The following is a 21,888-nucleotide window of genomic DNA, read 5'->3' on the forward strand; positions in this document are numbered from 1 at the left end:
CCCTACTTGCACGTCTCTCTGGGAGTGTGAGTGCCTGTAGGTGGTGAGGGTGGTGAGAGAGAGAAGAGGAGGTATGGATATAGATAAACAAAAAATGTATGTGCACATCCATCTTTGCAGTGTGAGCACTGGTCTTAATGTCTCCTATATAGTCCTGAGGTCTTAGAGAGCCTGAGCTCTTAATGTCCCCTACATAGTTCTTTTTCTCACACCACAGAGGGCTGGAAAGTCAGAGGACAACTGCCAAAAAGCAACTAAAATTTGAAAGACAAAAAGTGTACCTTTTGTCGGCATTCTCCCTCCATGCAGCTGTGACTACTACCCTTAACAAAATGAACAAGTCAGAACTGACTTTTCTGAGTCAGCAAACTGTTCTAACATTTTGTTGTTGTTGTACTGCAGCTGGCAGCCAAACCCCACACAACCACTCACTCACTTCTTTGGGACTGGGGAGAGAATCAGAGGAGTAAAAGTGAGAAAACTCATGGGTTAAGATAAGGACACTTTAACAGGTAAAGCAAAAGCTGCATACACAATCAAAGCAAACCACGGAATTATTTATCACCATTTTTCATGGGCAAGCAGGTGCTCAGTCATCTCCCTTTTAATGTCTGTGAGCAACTGTGTTCAGTGGTACTTGAGACATTCTGGTTGTACCAGCAACGTCTCCTGTATCTCAGCTGAAGCAGGTGCTGTAATGACTTGTGGGCTGCCCTTTTGGCAAAATTGCATGCAGGAAACTGGGTGGTCTTAAAATTGAGCAACTTGCTTACCCCCAGCGCCAGTGCTTCTTCCTGTGGCTGTCCACCCTGCTGTTTATGGGGGGGAGCAGGTAAGTGGAAACACGGCATCTGGAGAGGAAAGGCCGTCAGTGTGAAAAGGTGGTTTGGCAAAGTCAGAGGCATGGAGAGAAATTTATGTGGGTCAAAGCAGCAGAGCATCTTTTGTGTTGGAGTTTTGATTTGTGCTCTACAAATTTTCAGTATTGAGTATCTAAAAATAAACCTTTTTGCAATTTCCTATGCACTGCTGAGGCTTTGAACTTGGCTATCTAATTACTGTGAATATAAGCTTCTCATTACATATCTACAATTACATAAAGTTACATTTACGTACTTGAGTTTATATGGAGATTTAGTCATTATTTCTGCAGAGACATTTGACTGAATTAATGATTTGAATTTTGCTTTCTGGCCCTTTTCCCCAGTGTTTGTTTTTCCTCCAGAGTCTGTTGCATAACTGATTCTTAGAAAGAAAATCTTCCTGGTTTTCTATCCTGGAAGATGATTTCCTTTAACAGCAGCTGTAAACTAGGGTGCTTTTCAGTGAGTTTAACTTGCTGTCAAAAGGCTGGATGTAATCTCTAGTTTATACTGGTTAATTCTTGGGCAGAATACTCTCTTAGGGAGTGACTTTGATTGCCACAGGGGTTGCTATCCAGTGACAAAGTTAGTGGAAAATCAGTGTTGGTTTTATTTCTGGCCTTGCTGCTTCTCTCCTGACAGACATACAGAAGCATCTGCTCCTAGGCAGCCGCAGCAGCACAGCCTGGCCAGCCACAGCAGGACCTGGTGCATTGCCCCAGCACCTGAGAATTCCTGTAAGCAGGAGTGTCAGCATGTCTGCCAGGCTGCAGTGGAACCCTGGGGCCTGATAGAGAGTGTTGGGGTGCTAAGGTGAAGTTTACCTTCAGCTGTCAAGGGTGCTGGTAATCCTGGAGCGATGGCATCGCTGGCCCTCTAGGAATGTGTGCCGTACACGTCTCCTAAAAAAGTAAGGCCATAGCTATTCTGTCAGTCTGGTGTCAGCATAATTCTCCTGGGGAGGGTCAGGGGTGGGTAGGCCAATGTAGCCCAGAGCTCTGGACTAGACAGCTTTAGCTCACTGGTTGTTGCTCCCAGTAGAGATGGAGAGTTTCCCTGGCTGGAAGCAGTGAGGTGGCTGTATTTTAACTCTGAATAGGCTTTGCAAGAGCAGTCCAATTCCTCTTCACTGAGAGCTAGAAGAATGCAAAAGCAACCTGATGCTACTCCATGCAAATTTATTCTGACCAGGATTGCATCAGGAAGACATGATGTGATTTATCAAATCCTCAAGAATCTGTTAACTTCTCAGTGTCTTTTAGTTTTCTCCTCTTCTCCTGAGACCAGTTTTCAGTCAAGGAGGATGGTAACTAGTAAGCACAGCTCTAGGATTGTATGGCTAAGTTGTTTAATAATTTGGAATTTTTTGTGTGGGTCTGTGTTCTGTAATCCTCCTGCTTCTTGTGCTTCTGATACTTGAGATACAAGATCATAGTTGCAATCACTTAGACATTCTCTTTTTGTAATTCCTCTTGTGCTAGTAGATCTAGAGGTATTAGCACTAGTGCTCAGAAGCCAAAATTGTAAATTCACCAAGATGGATAAATATCAGTTTAATGCCCTGAGCACAGTTACGACTCGACTGTTTTGTGAGCAGAAATAGCACCCTGTAGATCACTGGGTGGGATTAACTTTAATATTTTTATGTGTAACAGTTTAGCCATGTTTGCTGTAGAAAGTAGACTTTGGTATTTCATGACTGCTTTAAAGTTTCTTTGATGTGGCCTTTAGCTACTTCCTTTGAAGAATTAGCAGGGGAAAAATTTGAAAATAGTGATGATCAGGCTATAAAGGCTGAGGTCAGAACTGTGTAATAAGCAAATTGAAAGGTCTGCCTGGAGGCAAGGAAAGCTCTATGGTTTTGAGAGCTCCTAGGCATGAGGCTAACTACCCAGACAGGTTTGTTCTCCTAGTATGTGTTAAGCTTGAGATTTTGTTCTAACATTTCTGGTAAGTTAAATCCTTTTTCCTCTATGTAATTAAAAAAAAAATACAGTCCTGTCTTCCACAGTATTCTCCAACTAATGAAAATTTAAATCTCAGAGAAAACAAAAGGAGCAGAAATAAGTTATTTCCAAGTGGAAACGATATTCTCTGGAAATGTGGTTTTAGACCTGTTCTGGGTGGATGATAAAACTTACAGAGCTCTTCTACATTAACTTAGTAGCTAGTGGACAGCTTTAGAAAGTTGTAGAACTTTACATTGATTAACAAAACATTGCATGACAGGAAATCATAAGAATCATATTTTCTTCTTTATGCAAAGGCAGAAAAATTCCAGTTGAGAGAGTAGTTTGTAGCTCCAAAGACAAACCTGAATGTGACAAAAAGAATACCAAGGATGGTAGTTCAGTCTCAGGCAGGTACAGAAACAAGGCTTACTTATATAGAATCTCAAGTCAAGTTACTGTATAGGAGAGTGAAGAGAGGATTGTAGAGCATGGGAATGCAGAATTGTAGTGGATTATCTGACTGCAGACAACTGAAGAACTGTCCTGACACACAATACACTTGTTGCTCTTTGAAAGAGAGAAGGCATCACTAGGAAAATGTCCAATTCACATCTGTATCATGCTAAGTATACTTACATGTGTGTAGCTAGGAAATTGAATAAGCTTTAAAAAAGAAGAAGAGGATGGCATAGTAGAGGTACAAATCTATTATCACTCTTAGCACTACATATCTATTTCATAGTTTTTTCTCAAGACAATTTGTACTCATTACATAAGAAAACTCTGGAAATTGTTTCCTTTTTTTACCCTTTTAGGCATAAGTTTGAGTAATTAATTATTTTTATTTTCAGGAGACCTAGAATTAGAACAAGGTTGTCAGAAACTGGCTTGAGAAGAAGTGAAGAGTGCAATTCTCTCATAAGTAATCTGAAAATACATCTTCTGTCTGTGATAAGTGTGCATAATAGAAAGGTGAAGTGCAGATGCCACGGAGTTCACCTCATTGTAGGCAGAACTTTTCTTTGGATCTTGTCTACAAGGTTGAGTGCCAGGGGGCATCAGTGATAGCCTTGATGCACTTAACAATTAGAAGTCTGGAAGGAATTATTTGAAGATAGAATCTGGAAACGAAAAAAAAAATGCGGAATGAACACAAATCTTTGCAGATACTTCAAAGTGCAGTGGATGGTTTGAGCTGTGACCTCAGGGTATTCCCACATGTGATATGGCAATCTCAGTGCTGCACTCATGTGAGGACTAACTAGTAAAACCCTGTGCTTTCAGCTGCAGGCATTCTTTTGCAGACAGCTTTGCCCAGGGAAGAGACGTACTTATGTCAAATGAGATGCAGTTTGTTTCTTATGTTTTCCCTGAATATATATTATATATAGGGTGTTGAAGCATTTGGTGGTGTCTAGTGGTGCTGGGTTTTTTTTGGTTGGGTTTCTTTCTCTTTAGAGAAGCTAGAAAAAAGTGATTGAAATGAAAACAACCTCCTTTGCCACTTCATCACCATTTTTTAGAATAAAAAAATTTAGCTTTCATGAGATCAGTCATCCATACGCTTCCATCTGTGTTTTGAATTCTTTGCTGTAGTTGTAGTGATGGATATTCCTTGCCTGGGATATTTGGTTTTGAAACCAAGCCCATAGCATTTCTCGTTTATTTCCTGCATAAAGTTTTAGCACCTTGGCATTGGTTTCCTGGCTTAGACTGATTTTGGATTTCAATGGCTAGTGGGGAAGTGACATTTATTTTTTTGAAGTATGAAAAATATATTTTACATTTGAATTGATTAAGGTAGAGGAGGAGGTGAACTGAATTTGAAAATCCTTTCTGACAGTTTGAGACAGGAAGGAATAGGAGGAGATACAGTTCAGAGAAACAAACAGATCAAATGCCACAGCCAATCCTTGCTGAAGCTCCTAAGTATCCTTTGACTGGAAAGAACGTATTTCCTCCTTGTGTTCGGTAGACTTGTATTGGTGGTGTTCATGTTACTGAAAATCATCTCTGTGCAGGGATGATGGTATTAACATTAAAAAAAAGAGGCATTAGAAATGTTTACTACTGCCTTTTGGGATTTTCACTTGTAAAGGCTTAGAGAAAAGTCAATTCTAAGAGTGGACCAGGGAGCTTCAGGATAATGAAACTTCTTCCATACCAAGGAAACTGATGAATCAGGTGTATATAATTTCACTTAAATCACTCAGTGGTTGATGGACGTATGATGGACATTTACCAGCATGTCTTTTGTGAAGGAAAATGTGCTTTGTTGATCTCTGAATTCTCCAAGTATGCTTTCTCTAAAGGAAGGTAAAACAGTGTCAGATAGCCTAATTCACTTGAATATCAGTGGTTTTGTGAAAGTTCTTTGCTGTTAGGAAACCAGAATTTTCCTTTAGTGGAGTAATTGGTGTGTTTAGATCTTTGCAGCATAGGCATCTACATAGCTTTAAATGTTTCCCTGAATGTTGGACTGGACATGAGCATGTCAAATTAAAAGGGCTTTACAAATGAAGTCTTGTCAGGCATCCTGGGGCCAGTTCTTGTCAATATTGTCAGTAATGGCTCGGATGGGGAAGGACAGAGCATGCTTGCAATGGTCACACATGATACCAAGTGCCTACTGAAATTTTGAAGGATGTGATTACGATTCAGAACATTCCTGATGAACTGCAGAAATGAAGAGATGCGAAGATGATGAAACTGAATATAAACTGCATAGCACTACCGTGGAGAAGGGAAAATAAATGCACAGATATAAAATAGAGAAGAGCTGGCAGGGTATCAGTGAAAAGTTTGTAGAGAAATGGTTGGTATAGTGATGAAACTGGAGCAATCCGTGTTCACAATGTCCCCACTAGTTCTGCTCAATGCTCATGAGAATCCAGCTTGTGTATCATGTCCAGTTTCTGGGCCCTGTGTTTCAAAAATAACAGAAAAAGTGAGCAAAAACCATAAGAGATTTAGCAAGTGAAAACTTGATGGGTTTTATTTATTTAACCTGAGATGGGTAGGACAGGGATATACAGCTTTCTATAAGTACATTTACAAAATATGAGCATATTTACTAATTTAGATGAGAGAAGATTTAATGTAATCATTAAGGAAAACTATATAGTGTATCCCTGGCCCAATATTTGAGCATGTAATGGAGCCTGAAGTTACCAGAAATTTTTGAGAACATTTTAGAAAAATGAAAAAAATGTGGCCATGCCTAATCTAACTCACTGTACCTTGGAGCAGAAGGTAAATATATTGAAGTCTCTTCTTTTACTGCCCTTTTCAAATCAGAGTGTAAGGAGAGAGGCAAGATACTGGCTCTGAAGACAGCCAAGACACAGAATGTAGGAAAATGTGATAGTCTTTTTCCAAGTTGAAAAATTACAGAGTTTCCAGTATATTTACTATTGACCTAGGACGGTGAGTTGGTGAACCTTCCATGGGAAGTAGAATATAAAATTAGTAAAAACTGGAGCAGATTATAGTGGATCTCATGAGGGTTTTAACCTCCAGAGTTAATTTAGTTGACAGTGAAGTAGTAGATTAAAGTTACTGTTTATAATTATGGGGTAATGCACATTCCAAGGAATAGTTTTAACCACTTCCTCTCTGTAACTGTAACCATTCATGAGAAGTCTCATGCACAGTGTTCAGCAGGGATAACCAGAAAAAAGGAAAGAAATGCCAGTGGGCTTGTGAATGGTTTGAATTATATTACTGAATGCCACTGTATAATCCAGTGGTACAGCCTCAGCTAAAACATCATGTTTAGTTTTGCTCACACTTAAGAGATAAGCAAAAATAAATGAAACTTAGTATTTCCATAGAAGCATTCTACTAGCCAGAATGATTGACCATAATCTTCCTTAGTTAAAAAAAAAAAAAAATCTGAGTGGATGTGCTAACGGACTACAAAGTAATGAACATATTGAAAGAAAGAGCAAAGCAAACTGGATATTTCTTTTTAAACTTTCTTTCAACACAAGAACAAAGAAAGACAGAAACCTAAGCTTTTCTGGGGTTTGGGTTTTTTTGTAGATCTACAACTATCAGATTGAGTTCAGCATAACTGTTGCAGAGATACTGACCTTTCTTCATAATATTTCTTTCTTCTTCAAATTCTCTTCTCCAGTGGCACACACTGCACAGCCAAATTGCTGGATACTTAGTGTAGTTTGGCTGTGATCTTTGCCTTTAATTTCCCTATGGGCCTTTTGTATCCGAATGCTAAGTGTGACTCTCCCCATCTGTTCCCATGCAAGAATTCCCAGAATACCCTTTTTTCCCCTACGGATTTTCATCATTCAGTGTCTTATAATGCCCTGTCTGGCATACACAAGTGTGGTCTTGCCTTGTTCATATTGGTTCAGAAAGTTGCAGCTGGGATTAAGCCTTTGAACCTTTCACCCCCTCTGAATGTGTCAGTTCCCGTTCTCAGCCACGTCACACACTCGGTCATTTTGGTGTCAAGGCCCCCTGAGATTTACTGTCTGCATGCATAATTTTTCTTGTGCTAGCAGTATCCTGACTTCTATTTTCCAGTAAGGCTGTGGTGATATCTTTTGTCGTCACTCCTTTAACTTTGAGTATTTTCAAATGAATATTTTCTGTTAAGGTTTTCACCAGTGCTGCAATGTCGACAGAGTTCTCCATAAATGTCTGTAAAGCTACCCTTCAAACTTCTTGAGGTTCTCCTTTAATACAATACCTAGACAGAAATGAGGAATAATGAAAAATCTTGGATTCTATTGCTATGAACAATATTCTCTCATCATTTCCTCCCATGCTTCTCTCTCTTCTGTCTGTATCTGCTGGTCTCATTGCTAGCCTGGGTAGCTTTTGAGGTCCCCTTCTCCTTTGCAGGCCCAGTGTGTGTCACTCAGGAGACCCTCTGTCATTCACTTGGTGTGCCAGAGCACAGATGCAAAAATGACTGCCTATCCTTTTTCATACAGTGCACAGTGGGGCTGGGAGACCAATAATTATAGATTATCACTATGACCAAACTTTTGGGGAATCTAGAAATGGTATATTTATTCTGCATTGTAAAAATGCCAAGAGTTGTGTTATTCCTAAGCAGAAAAAGAAGAACAGAGAGAGAAACCTTGTTCTTCAGGGGATAGGTTGACCAACTGATAGGAAGAAGTTCCCTTTTCAGAAGGATATCTCTCATTTACTTACTGCCCAGTATTTTTCAATGTTGTCTGAAACAAAGATTAGTGAGAACTTCAAATAAAATACATTGCAGGAGGACCCAATTCTGAATCCCACTTTTCCGTCTTCCAGAGCTCAAAAAGGACTTTGCTTGGAGTCACGCCCGATCATGATTCTCTGAAGTTTTGAAATAGGACCTTACCACTTGGCAGCAAAGAATCAGATTATTTCATTATACTGTGAAGCAAAATTGCATTTCAAAATGTCAAAAATAGACATGAAATGAAATTGCTACTTATAGTTAGTGATATGTTAAGTACCCAGTACAGGTTGCTTTTAGAAATATGTTACTGGATGAGGTGGATCATCAATCTGATCAGTCATGGCAGTTTTTGTATTCCTGTCAAAAAACCCTGTTGTTTAAGAGGAATTATTTTTAATTATTGGAAGGGTTTAAAAAATGACATATGGAGGCTGAGATGAGGAAGCTAGTCTTGCCTTGCTTTGAAAGCAGTCTGCTGTCTTGCCTAATGAGCGTTTAACAGAGGAATGGTTAAAGTAGGAAACAGGCCAAGGGAAGAGAATGTAACATTCCGACTCCTAGGGCTGGTGGTTCACAGTGCACTGGGACTGAAAGGTCCCAGTAGCACAGATGCTATGGCTCATTGATTAAAGTGCTATTAGGTTAAAAGTGACTTTCATGAAACTGATTTATTTTATCCCAATGCCTAATTCTGCAAACAGTTGTAACATTTTTCAGTCTGATGTCGTCCCTGCTACTTTCTGTTTCTTAATGAAGGAAAATTTTCAAATACTGTATGTTGTAAAGCAGCAAATTTTAGAATATTAATGTAAGTGAGGAAGTCTTGGTACTTTATCATTTTACCTGATTGAAATATGTTGGAAAATTATCTGTCTTATACTAGGTATGTAGTAACATAATGCTGCCTAGCAGACATAAAATGTGTGCCTGTGCTCCCTTTCTTTCACTCTATTTGCTTGGATTAGTGTTAAATTCCCTCAGTTTTATTTACTAATGCTTGTGATTCTTTTGTGCTTTGCGACTGAAAATTCGTCATAACTGGTACCTAATCTGCAGCTTTGATTTGGGTTCTTAATGTAATCACATTTTAAACATCCACTGACCCTTTTTGAAGGGTCCTTAGAAAGCTGTTTTTTCACTACAGATTTGGATTTTAAAGTTGAAAAGAATTATTGAAAGCTGCTGAAATGGCACTCTTAATTAGTTCATTTTTTCCTGAGCCTTGTCTGCCCCCAAAGAAGAGGATATGTCCCAGTTCAGTCACACAACTGGCTGAAAGCCTCAAACAGATCTCAAGCCGAGCCTTGAGCTTCCGCTCTTCTGTTGCTTGGGGATTGCCTTCGTGCATCTTGTTTCTATTTTGGTTCAGGTAGGATTTGAGAGGAAAGTGTCTCTAGGAGAAATGATACATGGATTTCCTAAACTGGAACAAGGGAGGCCAAGTCACTGGATCTGTAGATCTGTGCTGCCACTGGCAACTTGCTTATGCTCCTCTGCCTCAATTCCCACATTTGGGAAGTGGAGCTAACACCCTGCTTTGCAAACATAAATGGAATCTCATGCCCCTTCTTCCTCAAGGCATTTTGAATTTTTTGTATGAGGTATCCATCTGTCTGAATGGTGACAATAAGTCCTTTGGTTAAGCCTTTTGGGTGTTGCAGGCATGGGCAATCTGTCTGGAGCAGCAAAGTGCTCTGTTGCTCTCATGAGTGAGAGTGAATTCAGAAATACAATGTAGAGGAAAATCTTGATAGGTTTATCACAATTATTAAAGGAACCTTGCATTAAAGATCTTTATGCAAAATACCTTCTTACTTTAATTTCTATCGTTAAAGGAGACTACCTCCTCTCTACAGCAAAGATAGGTCTTAGTGACTTCAGTAGAGAAACAGCCCAGAAAGCTTAACAGAGTCCCCCTTTGTTTCTCTAAAACATGGATTTTGCTTGTAAGTTGTAAAACTGCTGAAGACAAAAGTTCTGTAAAAAGCAGATCTCCGTAATACCCCATAACTTGATGTATTTTGATTAGATCCTCACTGGCTGTGAGTGCCTGTGCAAGTAGCCCATTCTTGGCTGATTAGGTATAAAATGATCATCTGTCAGGGCAAGCAGCTGTCCCTTATCTTTCTCATAGCTTTTTCCCTGCAAGTGACAGTGACCTGCCAGTGTATCTGCCAGTGCCCTTTCTTTGTCTTTGTTGGTTTCTGGTGAGGCAGTTGACTGGAGTATTGTTTTTGAAGATTGAGAATGAGGAAATGTTTATGCTGTGTCACAGATTCAATTAATTAATTAATTTTATTTATTTATTAATTTCCTGAGTGATTCCCAGCCAGTCACTTAATCTCTTTATAAACTGGCCATTCATCCCTGAAAACAAGACTGAAGGCTCACTGCCTCAGTGGAACCTGTGGGGAAGCATCTGAGCTGCTCAGTGTTTCCAGCAGGGTGGACAAAAAGAAACGAGAGCTCTGGTTTCTCTCTCTGATGTGGTCTTGCATTTCCTGGCCAAACCTGTTCAATTCCCTTCATTTTGCTGTGGCAATTTTTCTTTTTTTTAAACCTTGAAAAAAAAGGGGATTTTTTTTTTTTCCCCTGGGTTCAGAGGAGCATTAAAAGGAAACTTTCACCAGACCATGGTGGAACAGTATAGTGGGACAGGAACTGTATTTGCCTCTGCTTGTTTCTATGTTCTGTAAACACAAAGAGCTGCATGGACTGAGTATGCACCAAAATCTCATGTTTTCCCTTTAGTAGTTGGAAGATTTTTGGGAGAAATACGCAGTGTTTTGTAGAGGGAAGGCTTTTTTCCATAAACCTTAATGTGAAAATATGGTAGGAAATACTTCAGGGACATGTTTCTTTCATTTTCATTTGTAAATACAGTTTTTGAAAGCCCTTCAACTATCAGTCTCGTTTACTCAGAGCTTCCATTGACCTTTTAATGTGGTAGGAAGCTCCCCAATCCTATGCCACAGGTATTAGTAGGTTGTGTCTTGAGTGTGCTATAACCTCCATAAGTAGCTTTGTTTTATTCTCATCTCTAAATTTATATAGTGCTAAGTATCCTCCAATTTGAAGGCTACTTCGTAAAAGGATTTAATGACCAGGAGTCACATCCTGCTGTTGTCATTCATTACAGGGTATTCTTCTGTGATTAATTATTTTCTAAATAAATGTCCAGAAATTCATAGTTTCTCACAAATTGTACAAGAGGACAGGCATTTGCATTCTATAAAAAACAATGATTCTGTGAAATTCACTCACACAGAGTACTGTGCTTGGCTGACATAATCTTCAAAATGGCCTGATCTTACAAGCACAGGCAAATCTAAAATGCACATTTATTGGGAAATCAGTGGTTCTTGTTTTCTGAAGTTTAGTGTTTTGTTTTACAATATCATTCAGTGTTTCAGGATGTGTTCTGGAGAGAATAAAGCAAGCAGTATCATCTGCAATAGCATATTTGTGAGCTATAAACTTAGAAGGAGTAGGTTATATTGCACTAAAGTGTTTTTCCCACAGAAGACATGAACTCCAGTGCTACTTTATTGGCAACATTTGTTATCATCCTGCATTGTTTCTGACTTAAAGTAGGACCTGCACTCTGGTGAACACTGTAAAAGAAAAGACAGCTGGTGCTCTGAATTGATGACTGCCTAAGCATCAGTATTGCCAATGGGTCTTCGTTAAAATAAATAAATCTTGGTCTTGCAGCTACTGGATGTTTTGCAGTTGATCTGAGAAAAGCAAATGCTTCACTAATTACCTTTTTTTTTGGTAGAAATGCTTTTCAGCAGCTGCAGGGAATTTAGTTGTTTGAAACCATTAACATAACCTCATATAGAACGTACAGAATGTGAACTCAGCTCCTCTCTCTGTTTCCTCTCACAGCATTACACAAACATTGTTTCTTCAGTTTGAGAATAAGCAGTATATTGGCATAATACCTTCCAGTTGTAAATTCTGCTTTTTAAAATTGAATACTGTATTTTCCATGTTCCTTCAGGGCTTGCTGGAAAGATTGTAAAAGCCATCCTCAAGGAAGGATTTGAGATCTCAGCTTTGCAGATGGTAGGTTTCCTTTTGTGTGTTTTTATGATAAACAGAAGCTAGAGCAGTGCTGTATGCACGTCACAGCAGTGCACAGGTGTCTTCCAGTGATATAAAACCCTTGTGCAGACTGTAGCAGTGTTTTGGGATCAGCATTGTCCTTGCAATGTTTGTGTTTTAGTATCTGATTGATCAGCTAATCTGTTTCTGTTTGCTCAGTGACCTTGAGCCAAGACACTTAACTTCTCTGTATCTGAGTTTCCCTATAGTTGGGAGGGGAGCTAATGATATCTGTCTCTTATGGAGCAATGTGAGGTATCTTTACAAAATGTACTAGCTAAGATTAATGAAACTATTGTTAATATCCTTCCTTAATTTTTAAAAATATATATTTAGTATGAATTATGGGGAATACTTTTAAAGAGACTTAAGGGATTTTGACACCCTCAGCAGATGAAGGAGTTTGGCTCAGAGATTGTTCCCAAGAGTCCTGTCCTTCAATTTTGGTGAAAGTCTCAAGATCTGAAATTCCCCTATCACTCAAATCCCCATCACAAATGTAGAACAGCCCCTTTCTTAGTGGGATCACCCAACACTACATGGTCTACTTGTATTTGCTGTGGAAAAAGGTACTGTGTGCTGTGTTGCCTGTGGCATCATTAACTAAATTGCTGACAAGCTTCATATTGCAGTAGTAAAACCATTCCTTTTTCCTAGTAAAACTTAGAGGATTCTGAATATTTGCCAGTTAAGGAGGGGTGTCTGTGTATTTGTGCTGTTGTTTAATACATACTGGCTAACATTTTGGTTTTCTTAGTTCAACTTGGAGCGTCCAAATGTGGAAGAATTTTATGAGATTTACAAAGGTGTTGTCCCTGAATACCTGGTAAGCATAAGTTTAACAAGAATCTGTTTAAAAATAAAATATGCTGAAGTGAGGAAATTACCACATTTTTTATTGCTTGGAATTGTGATATGGGTTCTTTTATGAACCTGATCTTGAACAGTTCTAGTTTGTTCTCAAATAAACTAATTCAGTGTGAAAACTGTGTTATGTGTGTCATAATAGAGGAGAGTCTTTCATGAAAATTGTTCAGCCAAGGAATTTGTAAAATACAACAGAATCACATCCCCAGCTTCCCCCAGAAAAGTTACTTATTGATGGTGAGCTATGAGAATGTATCACACCTGCTTCATTGTTTGATTGGATATTGCAATAGTGGCTTGGACCAGAATATGTATTTATTACTTTATTTACAATGAAATGAGGCTGCTGTACTGGATGCTTTCCTAACGACATCTTGAACTATTATTTGGTTTATTGATCTGACTTCTGTAAATATTCAGAAAAAGGAAGATGTTTAATATATGCTGTAATCCCAGTGGACATCTGAGACTCTCTACAGTATTATTCTTTGTTGTACTGTCACATAAAACTTCCTGACTGCAGATAGAACAATGGGAATGTGAGGAGATGAGCTTGTATTTCTGTATCACCTTCTCTCAGAGTATTCTGGTTCATGTTACTCATAGCAATTTTTACTTTACTATGTGATTTACTCATAGTAATGAGCTTAGCTTCACTGCCATGCTATTATGATGCAAATTATCCTTAATTTAAAAATGCTTACATTATTATACATTTTCTACATATTTACTAATATTACTCTGAAAATGAAATTTATCACTTAATTTTTTTTTTAATTATTTTTTCCTCCTTTATGATTGTTCAGTCTAACTTACTTCAACAGGATTTGTAGACTTGTCTTTAAATGGGTTAGGAGTTCTGTTAGTTCACTCTCAGATTGAGGAATACTCATAGGGCCACCTCTGAACATCATTTTTGACAAGTACCAAAGGGAGATTGGACAGGTGTACTTGTAGGTATGTGGTAGAATTTAAAAATGGAAGTTTCTGACCAGTATTTCAGGGTCTGGAGAGTCCTGTAGTACTGCAAAAGTCTGTTTTGAACAAAATTGGAACTTCTCTACCATTTTCTGCAGCTCTTTTGTACAATCTCTAACCCTCTAACAAGCTGCAAATTTTAGTTATATAATTTAACTGGACAGTTACTCAGAAGGGAAGATGACATTTAAACAAGGTCAGTCAATAAATAAAATACATTTTAGGTGATATCCAGAAAAGTGAGAATCTAGGGCTCTGTTCTTCAAGCTATATATGCTGGATTGGCTCAGCTGAAAAGAAATCAAATTAATATCTTCATGCACTCAGGATATCTGAGAAACAGGAAAACGTGGAAAAGCTAATCACGATGGTAAAGGGTTCTGGAGAAGGTACACATGGGAACAGCCATGGATATCGTCAGTGCAGTCCAAACAGGAAAAAGTATGTTACAAAATAGGATATTGGAGAAAGAATATGACCTCTTATATATGTGACTAAACCATATGTGATCAAACCATCTGCTTTGATCTGAATTTTATTTATCATTCCAAAATAACTCATCACAAAAGATACTGGCACCCGGAAATCCTTTTAAAAAACTGTACTTCCGTTTCTTCTGGTTATTCTTTGTCAGTCAGATAAAGGTCTGACATTGTATATGAAATACTTTGTGAAAAGAGAAAGCTGTACAATTGCCCAAAATCCCAAAATTTTAACTTTGTTAGTATCTCCTACATGGGATTTTACATACTGTTGATTAGTTTTTGTGCTGTTTTGCTTTGTATTTCCTACTCTAGCCAGAATAGAAAATGGGGAAAAAGAAGTGAGATTATTTTTTATCAGCTCAGAATCCACTTTGTTAATCAAAAATCCTTGAGCTTGATCCCCCTCCAGGAATGGTTTTGGTTGACCACAAACCATGCTATTTGACGAATGAACTATTTACTAGAGAAAATTTGATGTAGCTGGAACTGGGAGCCTCACCAGACGAACAGTGTTTGCTATTTAAACTCAACTCTGGACCTGATGAGGCTGTGTAAGTAGACCAGGCTTGTCTGACACAGAACCACCTGCCTGTGTGCTGTACCTGGTGGCAGCTGGTGTTCAGGTCTCGGCTTTGTGCTGTAATGAAGGAGTCAGGAGTAACTTTGCTCATGTTGTTCGCCGTTGTTGGTGGGATGTCCATGCTGAGACAGAAACAATAAAAGAGGGAGGAACAAGAATAACCACAGTTTGCAGGAATTGCAAAGAGTTGATTCAACTAAAGTTAAAAACCTCTTTTTTCTCTGCTTTCCAGTTAACAGTTGTTTAGACGACAGAATTTAATGGAATTCTGCAGAGTAGTGACATTGTGGCAATTTACTGTTTCTTAACAGAATGAAATACGTGGCTCTTTGACCTGTTTTGAACAGAGTATCTGTTGGTGAATAACACAGTTTTTGGAATTAAAATATTTCTTGATGCTGTGGAGCATGAGGTTAGTCTGCACTCTTCTCATGTCCGTGAGGAATAGTGGGATTTCCTGGGATCTGGTTGATGATAGGCACTGGATAAAATTCAGAGTGGGGAGCTTAGGCACATATTCTCAGCATGGAATCCATTATGAGGATAGCAACTTTTTGGAACAGTGCTGCTTGACTCGGAGTCATTGTGTACTTATTTTCTGTCACAATTCACAGAAGGAGGGAAGGACTTAGTTCTTCTTTTCCTTCTGCTCTTTCATCCACTCTGTATGCTGTTTCCCTTTGCCATGGCTCATCTTTAACCTGCCCATGGCTGGTGGGCATGACTGCAGCACCTTGCTAGTCCTTACCTGTCCTCCCTTACTTTCTGTGCATGTTTTGTCCTTTCCTCTTTCCTCATTGCTTTTGATCCCTTTAATTGTCCTGATTTGTTTAAAACTTGTCTGCCCAGATTTCTAGACAAGTATGCAATTATAAGGGCATGATTTTAAAAAGGAAGTCAGACTAGAACATCAAAATAGATTCTTTCTGCTTGTGAAACCTATACCTCTAATTAACGAACTCCAAATTGGCACTAATGCCCAGAGTTAATTTAAGCTTATGAAAACTGAGACCCATCTTCATCACCCACGCGGAGCTCATGATGTCTCTTTACTCTCCTGGAGACTCCAGGGAAACAGATGATTTCAGTGTAACTGCGATTCCAGTATTAGTACATCACAAGAATGTTGCCAGACCAGGACCCTTTCCCTAACAGGTTGTGCCACAGGCACAGATTCTGCTGGCTTGTGTGTTTCAGCTTCTGTAGTAATCTTCGAGGAAAAGGCAGTGAGAACCAAAAGCCCAGGAGACATTTTAATGACTTAAAGCCATTGAGAGTGTATATTTGGAAACAGATATAGGCTGTGTACTGTGCTTCTGGTAGGGAACACTGCAAAGTACATTGCTGCCTGTGGAACTGGCTGAACATAGCGTGATTTTTTAGGCTTAAAACCCAGCAAAGTGCATTCCAGTGATTCAGTCTAGTTTGACAAGTTATGAGATAACTGCCATGAAATCTAGGTCCAGATCAATAAGGATGTACTTACAAAAGAATTTAAACTATTGTAGATGCTGTTATATGCTATTCAGTATCCTGATGAAGCTGAATATCCAGTTTTTTTCAATTTCCACCTTCTAAACCAAGTAGCAAAATGGAAAACATTTCTTTTGTGGTGAATACTAATGATATCTTTGTTTTGTGTCCTTGCTTACCTAAATGCACCAGTATTTCTTAGTTGTTTCTGTCCTGTAAGTTTGGGCTTTGTATTGGGGAGGAATGCAACCCTTGCTAAAGCCCAAAGAAATTCAACTTTTTTCTGTCTTTTTTCTCTTTCAGGAGATGGTTTCAGAATTGTGTTCAGGCCCTTGCATAGCAATGGAGATTAGACAATTCGATCCTTCAAAAGTGTTCAGAGACTTCTGTGGTCCCTCTGACCCTGTAAGTACTTTCTTGACTGATAAATAAAGCTTAAAAATTGATGTGCTAAGTGAGTTAAAATGTCAAAGTGTGGTATGGCTGCCACATGCCTGCTGCATTCATTAGAAACATGTCAGCATTACGTTATTACAGAGGTCAAATGCTAGCCTTGGTGGACCAATCTGCAAATCCTTTAGCAACCCTTCTGATCTTACCTAAACCAGATGATAAAATACTATGATGACATTTATGTGAAAGGAAAGCTATCTAAGCAAAAATCTCTGTTAAAGATTCACAAATATTCTAATACAAGGCTTCAGAGCCCTGGAATGAGCAGTTATTGCTTGTGGATGCCGGTGGAATCAAGTGCTAATTCACTGCAGTCTGTGGCATTCTCCTAGGATGAAACTGAAAGGAGAATAGGTTCCTTAGATTTTCAGAAATATGCAAACAAAAAAGGGTGTCAAAGTTCTCATAACTGTTTGCTTCTAGCTTTTTTTTCATTTCTTGAGGTGGATAATTACATATGTGTGAATGCTGTGTGCAATCTGAAGACAGGCCTAAGTGCTGTCTCAAAAAGTTTGCAGGTTTTTGTTAAACAGCAAAGGCTGCTGTATACACAAGAACAATGAGGTGAAATATCAAGATGCAGGCAATGAAGTCAGGGTTTGTATATTTTTGTGGTTATGATTTGATGTTTTAGTTGCAGACTTGAGGGAATTTACCAGTGTTCATGGAAAAGAATCACACAGACGAATGTTTGAAGGGGAGAACAAGTTATTCAGGGTATATTTTTCTTCAGATACAGAGTTTCCATTATAGAAAGCACAGGTTAAAGGCATTATCCAAACCTTTATTACCTCTTCTGTTTGGTAGCATTCAAATATTTCTCTTCTGGATTAGCATCTTGTAAACAGAGTATAAGCCATTTATCTTAGTTTTAACTGCAGGATGGTATATCAGTAGTAATGTACACAATATAGTGGTTTCAGTTTTGTTTCAAATCTCATGTTTAAGGTTTCTGGTCTTTAAAACTTTCAAAGATGCAGTCATTTTATTCGGGCCTATTACATCCTTTTTGTGTCTCTGCTTGTTTAATGCCTGATACATTAAAATCAAGCTATGCTTGCAAACATCCCAGCACCTTTGGCTATGAAAGACAAGAGTTCCTATACAAGGGGAAATTCACTGGTTTTCCTTACTCACACGAAAAACTGTCATAACCATACAATGTGTGTATGCAGCTGTTGATCAGCTGAGGTACTGAGAGATGTATAAACTGATGGCTTTTCTGGGTAACAGAAGAAAACCACAAAGGAGGTGACTGATTTCCTGTCTCCCAGATCTCTTGCTCCTCAATGACCTACTGATGCTGTTTGTGCTTCCCTGGAATGGTTTAACTGCCTGACTTGTGAAGTGAAAATGAGTACCCACCTGCTTCTAGTGGAAGCAGAGGCTGTAAATTTTGGACACTGACTTCAGAGCAGTTCCACTAATGGTATGTTTGGAAGACAGGCAACTGTGTTATGTTTCTGTGCACTGTTTTCTGTAACAATTGCAAATTAAGTGATTCTCCAAGCACATAAAGCCTATGTACAGTAACTACAGCTGCTCTCAAGACTAATCATTGCCTGAAATTAATCTGTCTCTTCAGACAGTGTTTGTAGCTTGTCCTTGAGGATAAAGGGGCTAAGGTATCTCAGCTTTTGTCATTCCCAGCTGGAATTGTCGGAGAAGCTCACAGCTGCACTTTGTGGCTCCAATATTGTCTCAAATAGGAGTAGCAGAAACCATAACAGCAGTTTCATTACTGAAAGAGGTTATATACAGACCATGAAGATAATTTGGACTTGATATTCTAGTGGTTAAGGTACATCTAAGTGTCATGCAATAGTGCATTATCATTGAGAGATCCGGGTCTCTTTGTAACTTGTCTGTTTGTATATGCTAGGTCATGATATATGTGCAGTCTGTTTATAAACACAGGAGAAAACCAAGTTCACTACAAAAATGGACCTGTTTGGGTCACTTCGGGTCCTGTCAAAGAGTAGCCTATTTGCCATTGAAATCACTGTCATTGCTTTCAAGGCAAAGTGCTGTTTGAAGTGAGTAAAGGTGTTGGACTGACTTATATAATGAATCTTTCCCAATCACCTGTACTGTTAATTATATATTAAATATGTAACAAATGTAATAATTACTTTGTGGCAAGTCAGATAACTAAACTGGGTGTGAATGTTAACAGCCCTTTCAGTCTGTTCTTGGTTTTGCAGGATGTTTAGGGCTGAAGAAAGAATTAGAATTCTTCTCTTTTGAGGGTTATACTTTAATAAGATATCAATTTATACCAAGTGTATAATGCTAAAAATGAAATGGAACTTTGGGCTATTGTCACTAAGCAGGTAATATTTTGTTAGCACTGCGGGTCAGTAAAGCTCTCTGCCAAAAATATCCTTCATTATAAACCAGCTTATAAATACTTTATTAAAACCTCCTCTGTGGTAGTAGGGAAGGCAACTAAACAAAAACCTGGTTTGAGCCTCTTTGTAGTCATGTATGGAGAGCCTTACTGGATCTGGAAAGCAGGTGGTGGGATAAAGTCTTCTCTGTAAGGAGCTGTGCTGAACGTGCTCACTCCCAAAATTGCTGTGGTTTGATTGAAGGGCTCAGTGTGGCAGATTGCTGCCTTGTGGAACACTTGTCCCCAGTAGACAGTACATGCAGGAGGGTATGTGCCTTTCTGCAGACCTTGCTGCTCCTCGCATCCTTCTTGTACACTGGCACTTTCCTACCGAGTGGCTGGCTGGCTCACTGTACTCTTGGTGAGCTGTCAGCCTCTTTAGTCACACCTGGCTTCAGCTCCTGGAATGCAGCTCATTCTTTTGTGCCATTGGTGGTCTCACCTCAGGCCTTTCTGTAGTCCAGTCGAGATGCTTCTTGTCCTCCAGTTGCAGTCCCTAGCCAGGTCCCAGACTACTTGTGTACCTTGCTCTTGGTGTCCCTCTGTGCCTTTCTCTCTGTCCTGGTCTGCCTCTGGGGCTAATATGTGGGCCTTAGAAGTGGAAGGTTCCCTCCACATCTACTGTAATAAACAGCTATTTACTCTTTACTTATTTTTGCAGCACCCCTGTAAAAGGCCAGCAGTCATACTGATGCCCATCCTGAAGATGTTTCTTTGCAATGTTAATAAGGGCTGTTGAAGCAAGGTCTCTGAATGTCACACAAGACTGCAGCTTTTCAAGGAGGAGAAGCACCCACAGGCTCTGCTATGCACACATAGCTATGATGTTTGAGATGCTAACATCCTATGAGCAGCTGAGGACTTTTATTTAGTTATTTGAATTACAAATAGGAATGGGGTTTCTAAAATTACTTCAAGTCCCACTTATTCTCATGGTGTGTCTGAACCATTTAAGCTCTTTTTAAAAATACACTGTCAAATCTTGCTATCCAGGTTGTTAAATTACGCATTTTTTGCTGGGTGCTATTTCACTCTGTTTCTACTGATGCAGTTCTGACATTGAAAGAAAAAAATTACACCTATGGCAAAGCAGTAGGTGCTGTAGAAAGCTAGGAAGAGTACTTAAAAAGTTAATTAAATCTGACTCTTACAGAACACGAGTCTTTTGAACTTTCAGTACGCACTATCACTTAGAAATAAAAGTTACTAACTGCAACCAAAGTCCAACAGAAATGAAGTTGTGTTTCTTCTTCATCGTAAAGAAGTGAAAATACTTGGAGGGGGAGGGATAAATGCAGCACAGTGTGAATTATCAAGAAAGCTATTTTGTTTAAGTTCAGTAAGGAAGAAAAAAAGCAACCTGTTATGCATTGATTTGGCCTTCTTTAACATGGACCAGGATGCAAAACCTGTAATGGAAAACCTTGGAACAAGGGGATGGTGGCCAGGGAATCCTGTCACTGCTTGAGTTTGCTGGCATTGATACTTCATTTCACTAATATTTGTATATTTTGGCCTCTGGAGCAGTTAGAGGCTTTCTGTTATTACTTAGGTCTGAAGCTATAGCTTTAGTTTTCACATCTTTGTGCAGCTTCTGTGTTGAAATAGCTGCTTGGTAACATTTGGCATGGAGTTGTCAAGACGATTACTTAGTATGCATAAAACATTTGAAAAATACTGTAGAAATTAGGTATATTACTTTTTTTTTTAACTTTGTTCATATGCAAATTTAAAAGTTGGTTATAATACATGATTCCAGGAGTCTACATCAGGTACATGCTCCTGGCTGAATGCATAGCTTTTGGTATTCCTAAGAGCTTTTACTTGGAATTGGCAGTACACTAAACGTGAGTCAAGTGCCTTCTGTTGTTGAGATATTATTAAAGTGATGGGATGTGCTGCAATATTTCTGCGTCCAGTGGGCTGAAAAGGGATTTTCATACACTTGCTTTAAATCCTAACCTGCATTCTTTCTGCACTGGGGATTTGCACTTTTAAGCGTAACAGTGTGTCAAGTCTTTTGTACTTTTGCATGAGAGAGCTGAAAGGGAGATTAGATGGTTTAAAACAAACCAGTGAACTGAAAAAGCTGGAGTCTGCTTTAGCTCCATTCCTGACCTCACTGTGTGACCTTGGACAAAAAGTTCAATATCTTTCTGCCTCAGTTAATCACATCAGTTAAATAGAGATAACAGTATGAGCCAAAGAGCGCTGTTGCTGTAAGATTTTTGTTTCTATAGAGCTCCTGTGAATCTCTATCACTGAAAAATATGTATGTGTGAGGCCTAAAATGTTCATGTTCATTCCTAGAGCTGCATTAGCAGCACGACATTTTCATATTGCACCACATAAAGAATAATTCAGTGGAAGATGTAAAGGAATATAAAGGCTATTTTTGAGCTTCCGGGTACTCATTTTCTGGTAATACCTTTATAGCTCTTTCAGTGTGGATTCTCCCTACAGCCTAGTGAGCCCTGGTGAGAGTGTTGACAGTGAAGTACATAATGTCTTTCAAGAGAAATAAGATTTTTA

At 38.9% G+C, this 21,888-nt stretch overlaps 1 protein-coding gene across 1 annotated transcript in view; it reads left to right on the forward strand.

Annotated features, from left to right (window-relative positions):
- Positions 1-21,888, forward strand: part of NME7 (NME/NM23 family member 7) — a 90,603-nt gene that overhangs the window by 37,743 nt on the left and 30,972 nt on the right. The window contains exons 8-10 of the mRNA XM_042031848.1: positions 12,025-12,089; positions 12,886-12,954; positions 16,815-16,916. Of these exons, the coding sequence (XP_041887782.1) occupies positions 12,025-12,089; positions 12,886-12,954; positions 16,815-16,916 (236 nt within the window). The remainder of the gene's footprint in view (positions 1-12,024; positions 12,090-12,885; positions 12,955-16,814; positions 16,917-21,888) is intronic.

This window comes from Corvus kubaryi, unplaced genomic scaffold (assembly GCF_017639235.1).
Source record: "Corvus kubaryi isolate FWS band 111438036 unplaced genomic scaffold, C.kubaryi_AGA036_p1.0 37341, whole genome shotgun sequence".
In the NCBI taxonomy this organism is placed as follows: Eukaryota; Metazoa; Chordata; class Aves; order Passeriformes; family Corvidae; genus Corvus; species Corvus kubaryi.